Raw genomic sequence first — 19,757 nt, forward strand, 5'->3', positions numbered from 1 at the left:
AGCAGCACAGGCTCTGTAATTACTCCCTGCAATATCTGCCTCGAGCCAGAAGTTGTGTGCTGGAACTGGAGGAGCCTCTGTCTAATGAGCCTGTCCCTGGATGTCAGCAGTAATTAATGTGCATCGCCCTGCAGGTTCCCACCTCCTCTTAATGGGCTGAAATTTTATCCTCTGGTTATAATTGCAAATTATGGTTAAAATTTTACATGCCTGGCAGTCGAGAAGCTGGATGCTCCAGCTCATTCCCCTGTGGGTACACGTGGGGTTGTTGCTGAGAGGGTTCCAGCCCCTCCTTTCACTCCTGGCCCTCTTACACTTCCATCCTCATCACCCTCTTCTCCTCTCATTCCTCTTCTCTTCTCTTCTCTTCTCTTCTCTTCTCTTCTCTTCTCTTCTCTTCTCTTCTCTTCTCTTCTCTTCTCTTCTCTTCTCTTCTCGTCTCGTCTCGTCTCGTCTCGTCTCGTCTCGTCTCGTCTCGTCTCGTCTCTTCTCTTCTCTTCTCTTCTCTTCTCTTCTCTTCTCTTCTCTTCTCTTCTCTTCTCTTCTCTTCTCTTCTCTTCTCTTCTCTTCTCTTCTCTTCTCTTCTCTTCTCTTCTCTTCCCTTCCCTTCCCTTCCCTTCTCTTCTCGTCCCCCTTCACTTCCCTTTCTCTCTCCCTCTGTCTCCTCCTTTCCTTGCCTCCTTTTCTGTGTCTGAGGGGCAGCGTTTGAGCCCAAATCACTGCAACTTACTGAGCTCATTTGGCAGGAGGAGACAGCTCAGCTGCTGGTCCAGGCGTTCCCCGTGGCCATCAGTGCCCAGCTGAGGGTGAAGATGCACAAACCCTCCCTGAGGGGCTCCCCACTCCCCAGACACCAGCTGGTGGCACAACTCCTGCTGCTGCACCCCTGGACAGATCTCCTGTCCGGAGCCAGGCTGCAGAGCTAAACTGGCCAGGGTCAGTGCTGAGTGCCTCGACTGTTGCCATGGCGTTATAACCGTTCATTATTGTAGGGAAATATTGCACAGAGAGGGGACAGACATTGATCCAGGGCAGGTGCATGGGGAGGGGCTCAGGGGCTGGCTGCAGTAGCCAGGTGAGCCTCTCTCAATAAGAGGTTCACTCTTCTTTTACAAACCTTCTCATCAAAAAAAAGTAATTAAGGACTAAGAGAGAATTTGGGCTTTGTTCCTGCCGATTCTCGGTGCAGAGGACGCTGAGAGCAAACGTGAGGTGGGGAATGATGGGTGAGGCAGCCTGGAGAGCTGCCCAGGGATGAGCCCAGCTGCTCTGGAAGGCTGATGGCAATGCTGACAGCTCTGTTGGCCATTGAATTACAGACAGGCCCTGAGAGCTGGGCCCCACTGTGACATCTCCTCCAGCCCCGTGCCAGAGCTCAGCGCTGAGAACAGGGCTTTACATAATTTCAGCTGCAGGTAGCGGTGGAAGGCAGAGCAGAGCTGACAGCCCTGCTCCCAGCCCCAGGAAATGCTGGATGTGCCCAAGCAGAGCAGGCTGCGCTCAAACAGGAGCAGAGGGCTGTGCTTTGGTCATTTCAGCACGGGGAGCAGCTATTGCCCACAACATTTGCACAACTCAAAGATGAACAGCCATCCTGGAGCCCTGTGCCTGCTGCTGGGGTCTCCTGCCAGCCCCAAGCCAGCACTCAGCATCCCCAGGCCCTGCTCCAGCCCTGCCTGGGCAGCACCCACGCCTTGTTCTGCCCACTCAGACAGAGCTGCTCTGCCCTCAGAGCCCCAGCTACCTGTGGGTGACGAGTTGTAATGGATGGGGAATGCATGGATTATGTACAGAATAGATAATGAGCGATATTTTCTATTGAAAGCACAGAATCCTGGAAGGGTTTGGGTCGGAAGGGACCTTAAATCTCATCTCATCCCACCCCCTGCCATGGGCAGGGACACCTTCCACTATCCAAGGTTTCTCCAAGCCCCATCCAGGAGCTGGAACATTTAAAGGAATCTGGCAGCCACAACTTCTCTGTGCAGCTCTCTTTAACCTGCTGGAAAACAAACAGCTAAGAATTCGCTTTACATTTGGAAAGCTGCATTTTGAATTTTTTTTAGCTGAAAACTGCAAGTACCAGAGAATCCAAATCGGGAGAATTTGTAGGATTTACAGTATAAATTATTAAAGGGGAAAGAAGAAGACGTTACTCACGAAAAGCGCATTCTTGTCGATCAAAGCTGCAAACAGAGAGTACTTTTATAAAGGCATCTGCCAGCCTTTGATACGCTCTGTGGAAGCCTTGTCAGGTATTTTGAGAGGGGAGCGTGGAGCTGTCGGGCTGCAGAGCCGTTCCCTGTTCCGAGGACAGGGGCACAGAGGGGGGAGAGCTCAGCCGGGGTGCCTGGGCGGCCTCAGGAAAAGGCAGAAAACGGCAGAAAACCTCAACAAAACCTTCCCCGGGTGCAGGAACAAAGTTACAGCGGGGCCGGGGCTGCCGTCAGTGTGAGCTCATTAAGCGCTCAGCTGGCTCAGCCCCGCCGCTCGCTGAAAGCAGCACCTGCCAGCGCCCCGGTCCCATTCTTCAGCAGCGCTCAGCTGGCCAGAGGGGAGCCGCGAGGCAGATGAACAATTTATGCAGAGTGGGATCCGTGACAAAGTGGCAGCTACTTTGGTGAATACAAGCATCTTTGTACAAGTGCCCAGATGGTTGAGGAGCGGGGCCGTGGCTGTGAAAAGCGCCCTTGTTGCTGGGGCTCGGCAGCACGCCCCTGACAACGTGCTGGGCACAGCCCCTGGGCCTGCGAGCCGCTGCATCCAGCCTCCAACGGAGCCACACAGGCCAGGGCCTGCCTCTGCTGAGGCGCTTTCTGCAGGATAACGTCCTCCCCAGGGCTGCAGCACGCTCTGTCCTCTGCCCAAACTGGACCTTTGCATTTGGGGCCTGTTGGACACTGAGATAACCAAGCCTTGGGGGTCCCTCCGTGGGCACAAGGGTCACAGGGGTGCCCAGCCTGACAGGAAGCCTGGCTGGGGATGGCGCCAAAGGCTGGAGAGACTCATCTCTCATCACCCATCATGGGGTAACCCCTGAACCACAGGAGGATCCCAGCCCCACACACAGGAGGGTCAGGGATGGAAGAGCCTGGAGAGCCACTGCCCTGAGAGCAGCTGTGCAGGGAGACACTGCCCTGCAGGCAGCAGTGATCCGGAAGGGCTGCTGGGAACAGCTGGGGAAGGTGAGGGGTTTGGCTCTCTAAAGCCCCTTTCTGGCTGGGAATGCAGGGAAGAGGCAAAGCTGGGGCAGAGGAGTGTGGGGAGAAGCTCACAGCTGTGGTCCATGGAGGCTGGTGCTCCTGGGGGAGGCTGGGAGCTGCCCTGCAGCCTGGGAATGCAGCAGGGGGGCGAAGGTGATGCTCCAGGCAAAGGGGAGCTGAGCCAGGAAGGTGCAGAGGGAGCAGGGCCTGTGGTGCAGGGAGAGCTCAACACGGGTTCTCACTGCGGCCTGTTTGATCTGGGTGCTTGTGGGTGCTGTGGGGAGCACTGCTGAACCTCTCCGTGGGGCCCTGGGGAGTGTGACACCCAGGCAGGGCATGGCTGGGGCTGCACGATGCCCATCCTCCCTGGTGATGCTGATGCTGCCACCAGGTATTGACTGCCCCAGCACAGCACCAGCTGCTTCCCACCAGCACTGATGGCTCTTGGAGTCCATTTTGTCCAAAAGTGGAGATTTAAAGGTTCCCTTCCATGATAAATGAGCACCAAGGGAACAAGCTCAAGTCCTGGGGGCCGCGTCGGCACTTTGGCTGGCTCTGCTGGAAGGACCAGGGCAGCTGCCAACCCTCCAAGGGGATTCCAACCGAGTAATGGAGCTGGAGTAAAAGAGAGCTGGGCACAGGCTGGTCCTTTGGCCGGGACCAGCTGGGTCACGCCCAGTCCCCTGCTGTCCTTGGGGAGCCCCTGGGGCAGCCCCCGCCCCTCTGACCTGTCCGGGTTGCGGGTTCCCCCTGCCCCATGCCCGACCCCGCTGGCCATCGCGGCAATGCTCGGTGCCACCGAACTGGGGCCGCCCCGCTCTGTCCCGACCCGCTGCCCCGCGGCGGGGGAGCCCCTCGGTGGGCGCCGGGCTGCGGGCGGAGGGGCGGACACCGAGGGGCAGCCCCGGGTGCCCGTGCCCGCGGTGCCGCCCCCGGTGCCGCGTTCCCCCCGCGCGGGGCGGAGGCGGCGGGGCCGTGCCGCCCGTGCCGCATTGGTTTGCGGCGGAGCCCGTCACGGCCGCCGCGCCGAGATTGGCCCCGCAGCGGCGCCGGGCGACCCCCGGGCCCGGCCTGCTCCGCCCGCCGAGCGCCGCGGCCCGGGCAGGGCACGGGCACCGCGCTCCGCTCGCTCGCTCCGCGCCGCCCGCAGCGGGGGCCGGGCCGGGCCGGGCCGAGCCGGGCGGGGGGCGCGGCCACAGCCCCGCCCCGCGCCGCCCCGCGCCGCCCCGCAGCGCGATGTGAGCCCGGGCTCGGCAGCGCCCGCCGCCCCGCGCCCCGGGAAGATGCTGAGCAGGTGGATGAGTGGCAGCAGCAGGAACCTGGACCGCGAGTACAACTGCACCGTGCGGCTGCTGGACGACAGCGAGTACACCTGCACCATCCAGGTCAGCCCCCGGCACCGGCACCGCGCCCGCGCTGCCCCCGCAGCCGCCGCCGCCGCCGGCCCCGGCAGACAAAAGGAGCGGAGCGGAGCGGCGGGGGCGGCCGGTGCTGCCCCGCGCCGCCAACAAAGGCGCCCCCCCGCTCCCGCCGCCCGCCTCCCCCCGGCCCTCGGCGGCCACCGGAGCCGCGGCTGCCGGCGGCGGGAGAGCCCCGGGGCTGAGCCCCAACGCCCGCGACCCCCCGGCCGCGGAGGGGTGCGGGGATGGCGCGGAGAGCCGCCCGCTGCCCCCGGCGCGGGGATGCCCGCAGCACCGGAGCGGAGCGGGGCAGGGACAGCCCGGCACGGCCGCCCCGGGGCTGGGGAGCCGCGGCCGTGCCCGCCGAGCCGCTCGGGGCGAGCCCTCCGTGCCGGGCGCGGGGGCTGCGCGCAGCGCGGGGCGGACGTGGGTGCCGAGCGGAGTACGGGGGATGCTGCGGGGCACGGATGCAGCGGGGCAGGGATGCAGCGGGGCAGGGATGCAGCGGGGCACGGATGCAGCGGGGCACGGATGCAGCGGGGCACGGATGCTGCGGGGTGCTGCTGCCGCGGGGGACAGACCCTGCCGGCTCCGCCGCGGCCGGGGCCCCGCTCTGCCTCCCCCGTTAGCGCCCGGCTCGCCGTGATGAGCGCTCGGGTTTTGTAATCGTCCGGAGCGGCGGGGACGGGCGCGCATCCGCGCCCCCTGCGCCCCCGTGCCGGGAGGGACCGGGACCGGGACAAGGAGCGGGACCCGTGGTCGGGGCCGTCGCCCCTCAGCCGGTGTCCCTGTGCTGCCAGGGCTGCGAGGGATTTGTGTCGTATTGCTGAAAACTAGGGAAACGCACTCCCGGGCTCCGCCGGAGCGAGTCCGGTACCGGGACCGTGTGACCGGGGGCTGAGAGAGGCGTCCCTGGCTCCGGCTGCTCCTGCGCTCCGTTCCTGCCGTCAGCATCATCCTCGCAAGGGAGCTCAGGAAAACCTGTGCGGAGCCGCACGCGCGGGGATTGCTGCTGGAGGCGGCTGGCCCCGGCCCAGCCCGTGGGCGATGGAAAATTCGGGGCAGAGTTTTGAGTAAAGGTGACTCAACACGTCAATAGCAACGGCTCCCCCCGCCCAGCCTCGGGGGCCCCCAGCTCTCCCCGGCCTGTGATGCCAAGGAGGGGCGAACATCCTTTCATTTCCAGGCGCAAACCTGCTCCTGGTGATAATGCCAAAGGACGGTTTCCAAGGGTGCTGCAGGCTATGGCAGGCACCGTCATTTTGGCTTAAGGAGCCTGAAATCGACAAACAGGGTGATTTGTGCAAATAGCACTGAAGAATGGTGGTAGTGCTGCCGGCCCCCGATCACCTCCCCCACCGAGGTTGTAAAGTGTGACCCAGTAAACGGCTGGAGCAGCAGCCCAGTTTATTTTGCATAAGCCAAACTAATTCGTCTCTCAGAGGTTGTTTTTAATACTAATTAAACGGGGAACTGTAGTTTGGGAGAGAAAGTGTGGGTAGAGCAGTTCAGAAAAATCTGGATTTTCTGCCCTTAAGACAATTTGACAAGGTGTCGTCATTTCGCATGTCAGTTTTTTTTTTAAGGAGAAAATATGACTCGGTCCCATATTCCGGTTTATTTTACGTGTAGCATAGTAAACAGGGATTCCTGGCATTTAGCATGCGCGACCTGAGGGATGGAGAATTTGCTCCTGCTACCCTGACAAGCAAGGTTACCCCACTTAAATGTTTGCTCTCGCTCGCTTTCATGCTGCCTTATGAGCCAAGTATTTATAGTCCATGCGAAATTAGGGAGAACATAGCAGGAATGTGTAATGTCTCGCAAGTGAGGAGCCGTCACCGCGCAGGCTGCGAGCGCTGAATGAGTTTTGAAGGTCATTCCCTCACGAGCGCGGAGATTTCACATCTCGCCCGGATCCACGGTGTCTCCTCACCCCGGCTGGTTCTGCGCCTGTTGGATGTAATTTATGTCTTTCTATTTTTGCTGGGATCCGGGGAACCTGGCCGGAGCGGCTCTCGGCAGTGCTGGGTGCGTCTGGGGCTGGAAGTTTGCGCCTGTGCCTGGTTCTGCTGCTGTGCCCGAGTGTCCTCCCTGGCAGCGGGGATGGAGAGGGCTCGGAGCCCTCCTGGAGCCCGGCCTGGCTGCCGGGTCACCTGGCTGCGCTGCTGGGGAGGAGGGAGCAGCGCTGGAGGCAGGGCTGCTTTTTGAGAAGGTTTATTTACATTTCTGATCATGGCACCGGTTAAATCTGTCATGAAATTAACCTCTGGCTGTGCCTGATGAAGGTGTGTGAGTAGGGGTTTGCTGCTGCCAGATAATACCTGAGCACTCTGCTTCTAAATAAAGCCTTTTTTTATTTGATTTTCCAAGGTTTGCTTTGTTCATATTCCCATGCAGAACGAGCAGCTCATTGTCTGAGCTGGGATGAATCCTTCCTCTTTTTTTCCCCCGAATTTTCACTCCTGAACAGCCCATCCAAGCAGGCAGAGGAGCCTGGAGGACTCGTCCCTGGGGCTGTTGGGGGCACAGAGGTGCCATGGGCACAGTGAGTGGGGTGCAGTGGGTTGGGGCAGCAGGGTTGGCACCTCCATGAACCTTTTGTCATGAGGTTTTTTGGTGAATTTCAGTATTTGCTGGTTTGGGGAAGCTGCTGTCGCAGCATCTGTCAGGGTTGGTCCGTGTCTGCCAGCAGCAGGGCCGGGCCCTCAGGGACTCACAGAGCTGCCTGAGCAGGGAGATGTTGGGCTCCTGGCTGGGAAAAGCTGATGTTTGACAGTGCCTCAGGCCACGAGGCCCCTCCTCAGGCAACAGAGGTGCTGATTTGTGTGTGGGCTCCATCAGGTGTGGGAAGGCAGCGATGCCATCCCTGCCCCATCCCCTGGCACGTCCTGGCTGCCACCTGTGGGCGTGGGCACCCTGGTCACGGGTGTCGCTGTCCCCAGACGTGTCTCCAAGGACAGGGGGCTCCCAGAGAGGGGCAGCCATTCCTGAAGGCGTCTGGCTGGTCTCCGTGGTGAGGGGCCGGCGTGGCCGAGTGTTTAATTGGAGTTTCGCCCCTCGTGCTCCGCGGTGCAGGCTGCTGGCCAGGCTCCTCGGCATGAAAAGAGCTCTGAGACACCCAGCAAGGCTGTGGTTTGCTGTCAGTGAGTTGCTTGTCTGAGGAAATGTTTTAAATTCTTCGCTGTGGTGTCAGTGGTGGCATAAAAGGCTCGAAATAATTAATGATTTGCCGTTGCTCGATGCATCAAGCGTTTTCCTGAAAAGACAGTGGTGTTTTGTTTCAAACCCCAGTAGAACGACAGGAACGCGGAGATGTGAGAAAATAAATACATGGTTTCTTAGATGCAGAATGCAAGAACTTTCTTGCCCGAGATTGGGAAGAAATGAAAGCGAGCTCCTGGCTGCACTGTGGGACAAACCCCCTGCTCGCCACTTGGAGCACGGAGTTCTTTGGGAGCCCTGACAGGATCATTAATATCAGGCAGCAGCACAAAGGGGAGCTGGGGGTTTGTGGCAGTGAAGGTTATTTGTTCATTATCTTTTTATCTGCTGAGAGTTTCCAATTGCCTTTCCCGGGAAGTAGGTTAGGAGACCGCAGCTTCTGCAGGGGCGGCTCTGCCCGGAGCCCCGAGCACAGGGGGACAGCTGGGGGCACAGGGCCACCCCAGCCGTGCCACAGCCAGGGCTCTGCGCCCAGCTGTGCTGTCTGTCTGTCTGTCTGTCTGTCCCAGAGCCCTCCCTTTCCTCCACAGCTGCAGCCCGAGTGCGGGGACAGGGACCGGGGCCAAAGCCACTGACAGAAATGCGGCGTGTGGTGGGCTGGGGGTCCTGGGTTGGGGATCCCAGGCTGGGGGTCCCGGGATGAGGGTCCCTGGCTGAGGGTCCCTGGCTGAGGGTCTTAGGATGAGGGTCTCTGGCTGGGGGTCCCTGGGCTGGGGGTCCCAGGCTGAGGGTCCCAGGTTAAGGGTCCTGGGCTGGGGGCCCTGGGTTGGGGATCCCTGGCTGGGGGTCCCAGGGTGAGGGTCCCGGGCTGAGAGTCCTGGACTGAAGATCCTGGGCTGAGGGTCCCAGGCTGGGGGTCCCAAGCTGAGGGTTCAAGGCTGAGGGCCAGCACCAGGATGGGTGCCCCGAGCATCCCCTGCTCTCCTGGTCCTCCAGAGCCCCCGAGCAGCCCCAGCACAGAGCAGGGAGGGACCCCCAGGCTGGGGCAGTGGGCACGGGGTGCTCCGGCCTGCGGGTCCCAGGGAGGCTGAAGGCGTCAGCACAGCTTTGCTGCTGGCTGCTCAAAGCCATGTTTTTATTCATAGCCTTTCATAGGAAGTGTGTTTGCAGCAGAAAGCCGTCGCTGTGGCTCAGCTGTGGCTCTGTGAGCGGTGCTGGCGGGGCAGCTCCTTTGCCCCTGGCTCCAGCATTTGCATACACTCGGTTTTGTAGGCTCAGAGGGAACTGCCTGAAATGCACAATGAGTTTGAAGGGAAAGCAGCAGTCAAAGAAGCATTTCATCTCCTTTTCCTCTTAAATTTATGTCCAAAAGATGCAGAAGGCAGCTGAGGAAAACATCCACTAAATGTCCACTGAAAATGAGGGACAATATTCACCCACAATTCAGTGGGAACAAAACCCCAAGTTGTTTTGCAAACCCGTGGAAAACATTTCTATTGCTGCTCTTTCCCTGTGAGCCGAAATGTCTGTTTTCTGTTCACTTTTCATACCTGTTTTACAACGTTACCTGCTGTGAACCCGCCGGCTATTCCCCTCTCAGGAGCCAATTTCCTGACAGAACTACTTTGCTTATCACTTTCCCGTGGAAGATGCTGAAGGCAAATATAGACACAGAGGCAGATAGAGATGTAGATGTCCACACGCACGCTCGTGCACACACACAGAGCCGCCGTGGCACAGGGATGTGCAGCACAGCACCAGCAAAAAGGGATTTGCTCCTTCTGTCGTGTCAGGATTAGGTAATGTGCAGCAGGAGGCTTTTTCTGAGGCGTCTGGGGAATACTGAGAGTGCCGTGAGCAGCCCGCTTATTTCTGATTTTTGAGTCAGCCTGGGAGCCCAGCGGGGCCGTGGCCGCGGGGATGACGTTGGTGGCCACGCGCTGGCAGTGCCAGGACTCACTCCGTGCTTGGTGTGCCCTGCACAGCCCAGGGGCACTGGCAGCCCCTGAGAGCCCTCTGTGAGCTGGCACAGCGCTGGGACCTCCGAGCTGGCTGCTCTGGGGGCGTGTGTGGGGTGGACAGGGACGGTGTGGGCATGAGACCCTCCCGAGGTGCCACCGGGCTGGTGGGCAGGCCCTGCTGGAGGTGCCCCCAGCCCGTGGAAACTCCTCCCCAGCCATGCAGGGGTGGGGTCCCTGCAGGGTGGGTGGCATCACAGGATCCTGGAGCGCTGTGGGCAGGGAGGGACCCCAAATCCCATCAGTGCCACCCCTGCCGTGGCAGGGACAGCTCACACTGTCCCCAGCCCCAGTGCCCAACCTATCTGGGCACTTCCAGGGATCCAGGGGCAGCTGCTCTGGGCACCCTGTGCCAGGGTTTTGCCCCTTGGCTCTAGGGGTAGCTCCTTGATGGACCCTCGGCGTTCCAGGACGGCTTGTGCTCATTTTTGTCTCGAGTCGTGTGCCACTGAGAGCACCGGGAAGAAGCCAGACCAGGGTTTGCTGTGGGGAAGAGCTGGGGTTTATTTGCCATCCGTTTTGTGAGAGCAGACAATCCCTCCTTAGCCTGGGGTCAGGCTGGGGACTGTGGCAGAGCCCTGAATGCTGCCACTGCCATCAGCCACTTGTTAGTGGGCAGAAAACCCAATTATTGTTTGGTTACAGCAAGCTCTGGACTTGTTTCTGCAAATAAGGAGGTTTCAGGTCAAATTCTTCTCTTTGAAATGTTTCCAGGGTAAATGATTCCAGCAGTAGGGGAGCATTGATGATCTGGAATTGCTGTGAGGCTGGTGTGTCCACAGTGAGTGTCTGCAGGGACTGTGGCCCCTGCACAGCACAGGAGATGGCAGCAGGTTCTGATGGACACTGCGGCTGCCCTGGGCCACAGTTTGTCATGCCAGGGCTGGGGGTGACTGGAAGGGATCACTCAATCACAGAATCATTAAATGCTTTGGGTTGGAAGGGACCTGAAAGCTCATCTTGTTCCAAGCCCTTGCCATGGGCTGGGACACCTCCCACTAGAGCATGTGGCTCCAAGGGTGGGGCTAAATGCCCTCCTCTGACAGGATCAGAAATTGCTGAGTTTTGGCTATTCCTACTTCAGAACTCAGGAAAATAAATCCTATCCTGATTTGTGGGCTCTCCCTTTGTATTGCCATCAGTGTTGCACCCACTGTGGCATTTGGTCCCTCTGTAAAATCTGATTTATGTGACACCTTTGTCACCACAAGAGGCATTTCCCTTGTGCTCAGCCCACGCCAGCAGAGCTCTGCCAGCTGCTGCCCAGCCCCAGCAGAAAGGCAGACACACTGTCTGGTCAGCAGAGGCAGGAACACATTCTGCAGCGTTTCTGGGCTGCCACCCTCCGTCAGCAGAGGCAGGAACACACAGTGCAGCGTTTCTGGGGATGCCACCAGAGCCAGGAACACACCGTGCAGCGTTTCTGGGGTCACAGGGACAGGAACACACAGTGCAGCGTTTCTGGGGTCACAGAGGCAGGAACACACAGTGCAGCGTTTCTGGGGCTGCCACCAGAGGCAGGAACACACCGTGCAGCGTTTCTGGGCTGCCATCCCTGGTCACAGAGGCAGGAACACACCGTGCAGCGTTTCTGGGGTCACAGGGACAGGAACACACAGTGCAGCGTTTCTGGGGTCACAGGGACAGGAACACACCATGCAGCGTTTCTGGGGATGCCACCAGAGGCAGGAACACACAGTGCAGCGTTTCTGGGGTCACAGAGGCAGGAACACACAGTGCAGCGTTTCTGGGGTCACAGGGACAGGAACACACAGTGCAGCGTTTCTGGGGTCACAGAGGCAGGAACACACCATGCAGTGTTTCGGGGCTGCCAGGCAGCAGCAGCACCTGGAGCGGGCAGGCTCCGTGCCCAGGGCAGGAACAGCAGGAGCAGCTCGGCCCTGCAGAGCCCTGCGCTGCCACAGCCTCTCTGCTCCGTGAGGAAGAGGAGCGTGAAGGGCAGCGGGCTGGGAGCACGCGAGCTCCGTGAGGGAAGGCCTGCACTGGGGCTCAGGGACACCAAACGTGTGTGTCACCGTGCTGGGCTGGGCACTGAGCAGGGACTGGCACAGGGAACGTCCCCACCGAGCTCCGTCAGCGTGTGCAGCACAGGCACTCCTGGCAAACAGAAATAAAAACTGAAAATGGGATGAAACCGCATGAAATGTGTCACCCAGCAGGCTGTGTGTGTGCCCGCGTGGTTTGTGTCAGGGTGCCACGGGGTGCTGGGGCAGAGATGCGCCCGCTCTTCTGCCCAGATCATGGAGACCAGCTCCTTTCTCCCCAAAATAAATCCTTTGGAAGTGTGTTTCCTTCCAGAGGGCAGGGATGGATGAGATATTGGGCAGGAATTTTCCCTGGGAGGTTGCTGTGAATGGAAACAGCTATCTGCAGCCTGCAAACCTCCCTGGTTATTTGTCATGAGCCTCGTGTTGGGACAATGGAGAGGTTGGGGAGCTCCTCCTGGGGAGGTGCAGGCACTGCTGGCTCTGATGATTTTATCAGGATAATTTTGCCATGATAATTTTACCATCCTTTCTTTGGCTGTTTGAGCTCGGAGCCTCCCTCCATTCCCCCAGTCCCACCACAGCCGAGCCAAGGCTGGGTCACATTCTCCTGTCCTGGCAGTGCCAGGTCTCTGCACTGGGCAGCTCACTGGAAACTCAAGGTTTGCACATGTTTTAATCTTTATTTTAATCTTACACATGTTTCAATCACATATTTTAATCTTTCCTACCTCATAAAGCACACGAGCCCTGGGCTGCTGAGCAGGGACAAACGCTTGGGCTGGCTCAGGGGGATGCAGGTGGGCCTGGCAGGTACTGGTGTCTCACCACACAGTCCAGGTGGTTTTTCTCCACCTTGATTAACAGCAGCTTGCACAGCCAGCAAGGCCCCAGCTCGTTAATGTGTGATGTCAGGATCTGATCAATGCTGCAGCCCAAAATAGAATATTTTGGCTGCATAAAGTCTGTTGCCAAAGACGTTAATTATAGTGGCATATCTGTCACATCGATGAGGGGCTTGGGTTTTTCAGAGGGTTTACAGTGGCTGTTTCGTGCTGGCTCTTACTCTGGAACACAGGCTGGGGTCCCAAAGGAAATATCCATCCAGCTGCCTGTGGGGGATTTTTCTTTAATAAAAAAATGACAGAAATTGAGTCAGCCATTCTGGAGCTGCAAAGAGGCTTTAAGAATACATGGATCAGGTAGCAATTGCAGCCATCCCTTATACACTTAACTCATGAAATGGACAGTGTTTTGGGACTGGGGGGAAAAAGCTGGAATCCAATAGGCTTATGTTTGGAAAATAATAAATTTGCTGAGCAGGTAGTTTTCACGAATCGATCTAGTTCTCATTAGCCTTGCACTGTACAGTTTGCTGACTAATATTTCTGGCTTGCAAGTAAAAATGGCTTTCCAAAGGAAATGTGGACTGAGAACAGAGTGTTTTTGGGACCTGAAAACCTGCAGCTCCTGGGGCATTGGAAGGGAAGGGCTGTGGGGGCAGCAGAGGAGAGGCTGGGCTGCAGTGGGGCAGCAGAGGGCATGGAGGTGTGGTGGGCACTGGGGGCATTCCTGCTGTGCCAGCCCGTGCTCCTCCACCTGCACAGGGACACTGAGGGCCCCCTGGCACTGTGGCACCGAGCCCTGGCTCTGCTCCTTGCCCTGCTCCTGTCAGAGCTCCCTCCTGCCCAGGGGCTCTCCTGGACCAAGATCCTGCTGAGATCTCAGTGATCCTGGGCCCTTTCTCACCATTAAGGTTCTTCTCCTAACCCCAAGCAGACTTTTCTCCCTGTGGCCATTGTCATTGCTGTCCCTCCTTTGTCCCCAGCAATTATTGCCTGGGTGGTCTCAGGCTGGCCCTGTTCCCGTGTGCAGGTTGGTACAAACCCCAAAGCAGCAGGGGATGATTCCCCAGCCTGTCACCATCCTTGGGAGCAACTCCTGGAGCACACGATGGGGCTTTTGTCTGCCCGTGATTTCTGCTTTGCTGACAGATTTCTGCCCTTCCAGGCAGGAGCAAACCCCTCCATGGGCCCCCAGCTCCACACCTGGGCACGAGCAAGGTGCTGACACAAAATTGCTCCAACAGAGCAATATTGGAGCTGTGCCATCCCCAGGGTGTGCTCTGGGGGTGCTGGGGTGTCAGAGCCCCCACAGGAGATGGTGCCATCCCCATTCCCATCCCCGGGGTGTGCTCTGGGGTGCTGGGGACCCACAGGAGCTGTTCCCATCCCCATCCCCATCCCCAGGCTGTGCTCTGGGGTCCAGCAGAGGAATTACAGCCCTCTGGCTGCTGCACTCTTCCAGGTGAGCAGCCTGGCAGCACAGGAGCCTGGCACGGAGCAGGCACGGCAGGGCTGAGTGCTTCTGGCTCCTTTCAGGTGTGCTCGGGAAAGAAATCCCTCTGATAAACTGCAGAGGCCCCGCCACAGCACTTCTGTAAGTGCTGCAATTACCCTGGTCTTTATTTGGGCACCCAGGGAGCCACAGGGATTGGCATCCTGGCCAAGGGAAGGGCCGAGGGGCACTGGAGCTTGCACAGCGCTAGAACAGACTCACTCAGCCCCTTCAAATATTTATGGCCTTGCAATCCATACACATTTCCAGCGTGTTTGACATCCTCCTGCTCTGCTCCTGCTGCTGGGGAGGCTCTGGGAGCGTCTGCCCGGCCATGGGGGGATCAGGGGCTATGGGGAGCAGGTTTTTGGCTGGGATTTGGGAAGAACCCATGGGATCTGTTCCTGGAGAGCCCCTCGGTGCGAGCAGGGGCTCTGCACAGCACCCAGGAGCTGCAGCCCAGGGCTGGGATGCAGGATCCCTGTGGATGCAGGGCTCACCCTGTGCTTGCCCACACAGCTGGAATTGTGGCAGGGTGCCCCAGAGGCAGCGCTGGACCTGGGGCCAGGCCGGCAGGGGTGTCCCACCCGCTCAGAACGGACAGGAACTGGTTTTTTAGCCAAAAAAAGTAATTTTTTAGCAAGCCCATTGCCTTCCTGCCGGAGGGACAGCTCTTGTCAATCTGCCCCGTTTTGCTCTGAGGGATAAAAATAGAGGCTGATTCCAGGCAGCACCGCACATCCTGCGGCCCTAATGAGCTCTTAAGGTAATTACCTCTGGTGGGAAGGGCCGGAGAGGGCGTGCTGGGCTGGCGGGGAGCGCGGCTGAGAAACGGCTCTGTGCCCTGGCAAAGGGCTGAGGGACCCCTGAGAAACGGCTCTGTGCACCCTCCTTGGTGCCCATCCTTTGCCTGCCCCTCCTCAGTGCCCATCCTGTGCCCATCCTGTCCTCAGTGCCCATCCTCTCCTTGGAGCCCATCCTGTGCCCATCCTGTGCCCACCCTCTCCCTGGTGCTGGGGGCTGCTGGGGCAGGCTGCACTCACCTTTCCCCCCCCGAGGCTTTGCCCTCTGTGGGTCCATAAATAATCTCTGGGAGCACTGCGCTGCCTCCCTGCTCCGTAAATCAATATGCCCTGTTGCAGAATATCCAGGGTTTGTATGGAACAGGTAAATTGCATCTCCCGCTGTTCTGTCTTCCTAACGAACTCGATACCATCTTAAGAATATAAACCAGGAGAGCGCTTTTGTCTGGCTCAATTTGCCTTTGTGCAGCAGAGGGCTGATCTCCTGAGCTGAGCCTTTCCCCTCTGATCGCGGGGCTCCTCCTTATCACAGCCTGCAAAGTGTCCCCAAAACTGCAGCCAGGTGTGTGTACCTGCAGCCAGGTATTTACCTGAACCCAGGTGTGCCCTGCAGCCAGGCACTGCTGCTCTCAAGGTGAAGGAAAGGGAAGTTTATTTTCTGACTCCAACATTTATAGATTGCCAAAAGTGACAGTGGATTGGAGGCTGACAGTGCCACCTCTCCAACATCGCTGGACAAACCAACAGCCCATCAAATTTCTCCTCCTCCATAAAAGAATGCAAAACAATAAGTTATTTACAGAAAGTGTGTGAGAAAGTTCGCTACAAGACTGCCAACATCAGAAGGGTTAGAAAATCTTAAAGAATCAGGGTGGCAGTGCAATGGCAGTGCCAGGGGTGCAGGTGACACCAGAGCCTGGTGTCCCTGTGTTGTGGGACCTGGGATCTGTGTTCCCTCTGCACATTCCACATACGGGATCTGTGTTCCCTCTCCATCCCCTCTGCCCGTTCCAGACCCGGGATCCGCGCTGCCCCTGCAGCCCCCGGAGCTCCTGGGTGCTCAGAGTGACAGGGCCACCTCCTCTGCCACCAACCCTGCAATTTGTGCCTCTCCGGAGCCTGATGGAGCAAACTCCGCCCTGATGGAGCTGGGGCTCTGCGGGCAGTGCTGGGGATGGAGAGCTCGGCGCTCTCAGTGATGGAGAAGGGACACGGGCACCCAGCACGGCCCTGTGGAGCCCGGTGAAACGGGATCGCATCACTGAGGAGGGGCTGGCACAGCTCGGGAGGTCAGGGATGTGTGACACCCGGGCTCTGCTCTGTTTGCTGCTCCCCAGGAAAGGCAGCAGCTGGGGATGGATCGCCCTCCATCAGAGGGGGCACTGAGGGGCACAGCTGCTTTCCACAGCTGCTTTCCAGGGCAGGAGCACGGATGGAGGCTCTGCCCTGCTCCCTCTGCGGGGCAGCACCCTGAGGGATTCCTGCAGGCCTGCAGGGAGCTGCCCACAGCTCGGGACCCCAGGGCAGGGCAGGAGGAGCTGGAGCTGCGGGGTGAGCCTGGAGGGGCTGCCCAGGGCTGGAGCCCCTCTGGAGCCAGGCTGGGAGAGCTGCGGTGCCCAGCTGGGGAGGAGCAGCTCAGGCAGAGCTCAGAGCCCTGCCAGGGCCGCTCTGGGCTGTTTGAGCCCCATCCTGCAGGGCTGCAGTGGGTAGGAAGCGCAGCCATGCTGCAGTGCATCTCCTGCAGAGCAGCACCCGGGGCTGCAGCTTGTCCTGCTCGGTCAGCAGCAGCGTCTCCTTGTGCAGAGCTGCAGCTCCCTGCAGCTTCCTGGGGGGAGCAGGGGCTCCTTTCCAAGCACTGCCCCTGGGATGGCCCCGTGGTGGGTGAGCACAGCAGTCACCCCTCTCTGAGGCCAGGGATGAGGAACCTCCTCAGCTTTATTTCCCTGTGCCATCTGTGTGTGCCTGTAAATCACAGTGCTCTGAGCCCCTTCATGGTTTTGGTAGGACAAATAACACATCAGAGTGTTTATTTGGGGTTAAAACAATCAGAGAATCGTGGAATGGCTGGAGTTGGGAAGGTCCTTGAAGCTCACCTGTCCCACCCCTGCCATGGCAGGGACACCTTCCACCCTCCCACGTTGCTCCAAGCCCTGTCCAGCCTGGCCTGGGACACGTCCAGGGATGGAAGGGGCAGCCACAAACCTGTGCTACAAACCAGTGTGCACACAGACCTGTGCTGCAAACCAGTGTGCACACAGACCTGTGCCAGTTGCACTGCTTTCCCTATGCCCACAGGTGTCCCAGAGGTTTAATTCCATGTGTGTTCCTGCAGCTCTCCCGGAGCATCCCTTTCCTTTAGCAGGGCTGCACTAATCCCTGGTGAAACCCACTGGGATGTGAGTAACTGGAACAGACAGGCAGAACCTTTCCTGCATTCAGCTGGAGACAGGGAAACTTGTGCACGCACAGGGTGTGATCCCAGACATGATCCTGGTTATACACAGGGTGTGATCCCTGACAGGATCCCTGTCACACACCCAGTGTGATCCTGTGGCACACCCAGTGTGATCCCAGACCTGCTCCCCGGGTGTTGCACACCTGGAGCTCCATCACTGCCCTCTCTGGCTGCCTTCAGAGGGGCAGTGTGAGACGAGGAGCTCACACAGCAGCAACTTCTCCATCACCAGCAGCAGCTTGGATCATTAGGCCTGAAATAATTTTAATTGGATGCAGGACTCACGAGAGATTTTTTTGTGCAGTTCCTCATCCACCACCAGCCATGAGAGCAGGGGAGAGGGGAGAGGCCCTGCTTGGCCTCAGGTGCCTCTGGATCAGGAGCTGTTGGGTCTGCCTCAGCACCAAACTGGGTTAAAGATGGAGAGATAAATATTTTCTTTGCCTTGGAGTGGATTACCCCCCTGGGAAAGCCCAAAGTGGTTGATTGAAGTCCTTGACAGGAATTCTCCAGCTCACTGCAGTGACAAGCTGCTGTCACCTGCTGCCATGGGTGGGGATGTGGGGAGGAGCACCCCCAGCTCCATGGGTGCTTTGGGGGTCAGAATGCAGTTAACCATTCCGTGTGTCCCCATTAAAAATGAGGTGTCAGTGCAAATGGATGGTGGGTCTGTGCCCACACAGGCTTTCCAGGCAATGTGGACAGCAACAACACATGGGCTCTTCCAAACGAGCCAGGAATTAATCACACGGAGGTGATTCAGCTCAGCCACTGCACAGAGAGGCGAGCTAAAACATAAACACCAAAAATTCAGATTAAATAGAGAGCCCTGGTGGCATTTGCAGCCCATGCCACATCCCCTGGCTGAGGAGAGGAGGAGCAGGCTGCAGAATTCCTGGGGTTTACAGCAGGACAGGGAATTCCTCTGGCCACGGCCTGGCGGGGCTGGGGATGGTTTGCTGCCAGCACAGGAGTAACCAGGGCGTGTTTTAAAATGTGGACAGAAAAGTCCCAGAGGGCACCAGAGATTTAACTGTGTTTGAGGAGGATTCAGGTGCACAAACAGCTCTTGGTATTTGCTCCATGGTCGAACTCCTTGCTGAGATTGGGTGGTGGTTATAGAGCCCTGGAATGGTTTGGGTTGGAAGGGATTAAATCCCACCCAGTGCCACCCCTGCCATGGCAGGGACCCTTCCCCTGTCCCAGGTGCTCCAAGCTCAGCCCTGGGCACTGCCCGGGATCCGGGGGCAGCCCCAGCTGTGCCAGGCCTGCCCCCCCTGCCAGGGCAGGATCCGTGTCCTGGCACAGGCACAGGTGCAGGCAATGCCCTGGAAGGTGGAGCCCGAGGTGCTCTGTGCTGTGTGGGGTTCTGGGGCTGTGCAGGGAGGGAGCCAGGAGTGGTTCCAGAGGGGCACAGGGCAGGGGGCTGTGGGAGCAGGGGCTGGAGGGAGCTCAGGAGGGGCAGCAGGGCTGGGCTGGCACAGAGACAGGCTGCAGCTGCTGGCACAGGAGCGGGCATGCGGTGCCAGGCTGAGCGTGGTGCCAGCCCCGGCCCTGCCCTCGGTGCCAGGCCCTCTCTGTGGGCGTGTGGCGAGCGGCTTTCGAGGAATTGCTGCCACACCTGCACTGCCACACCTGCACTGCCACACCTGCACTGCCACACCTGCAGTGTCACACCTGCGCAAGGGACAGTGCACGGTGCGACAATGGTGCTGTTTGTCCCCAAGAGCCCCAGTGCCCCCACCCAGCCCTGCCAGCCTGCCCTGCCCTCCGGAGGGGGTGTGACCGTGTTCACAGGGGTTCTTGAGCTGGGGAAGAGATGAGGATCTGACTCCGTGTTTCAGAAGGCTTGATTTATTATTTTGTGATATATATTACATTAAAACTATACTAAAAGAATAGAAGAAAGGATTTCATCAGAAGGCTAGCTAAGAATAGAATAGCAAGGAATGATAAAGGTTTGTGGCTTGGACTCTCTGTCTGAGCCAGCTGACTGTGATTGGCCATTAATTAGAAACAACCACACGAGACCAATCCCAGATGCACCTGTTGCATTCCACAGCAGCAGATAACCATTGTTTGCATTCTGTTCCTGAGGCCTCTCAGCTTCTCAGGAGGAGAAATCCCAAGGAAAGGGTTTCCATGAACGATGTGTGTGCCACGGGAGGAGCTGGGGTCCCCTGGCACTGGGAGCAAGGCCAGGCGCAGGCAGCTGTGCAGCTGCAGAGCTGCTGCTGACGTCGCTGTCCCCGCACCATGAGCTCAATGTTTAACGAGATGCTTCAATAATTAATGCGCGCTGCTCTGGGGCTGTGTGCCTCGGGGATGGGCACTGCTGGCACGGGGAGGGAGGCAGAGGTTGTTCTGCTC

The 19,757-nt window shown here is 58.7% G+C and overlaps 1 protein-coding gene across 2 annotated transcripts in view; it reads left to right on the forward strand.

The window, feature by feature from the left end:
• The first annotated feature begins 4,377 nt into the window (after positions 1–4,377).
• Positions 4,378–19,757, forward strand: part of FRMD5 (FERM domain containing 5) — a 49,440-nt gene continuing 34,060 nt past the window's right edge. Inside the window, exon 1 of one of the 2 annotated variants that reach the window (XM_064721785.1) lies at positions 4,378–4,588. In XM_064721785.1, the coding sequence (XP_064577855.1) occupies positions 4,487–4,588 (102 nt within the window). In that variant the 5' untranslated portion in view covers positions 4,378–4,486. The remainder of the gene's footprint in view (positions 4,589–19,757) is intronic. The other variant, XM_064721784.1, reaches the window with a different exon arrangement.

This window comes from Zonotrichia leucophrys, chromosome 10, assembly GCF_028769735.1.
Source record: "Zonotrichia leucophrys gambelii isolate GWCS_2022_RI chromosome 10, RI_Zleu_2.0, whole genome shotgun sequence".
Lineage (NCBI taxonomy): Eukaryota > Metazoa > Chordata > Aves > Passeriformes > Passerellidae > Zonotrichia > Zonotrichia leucophrys.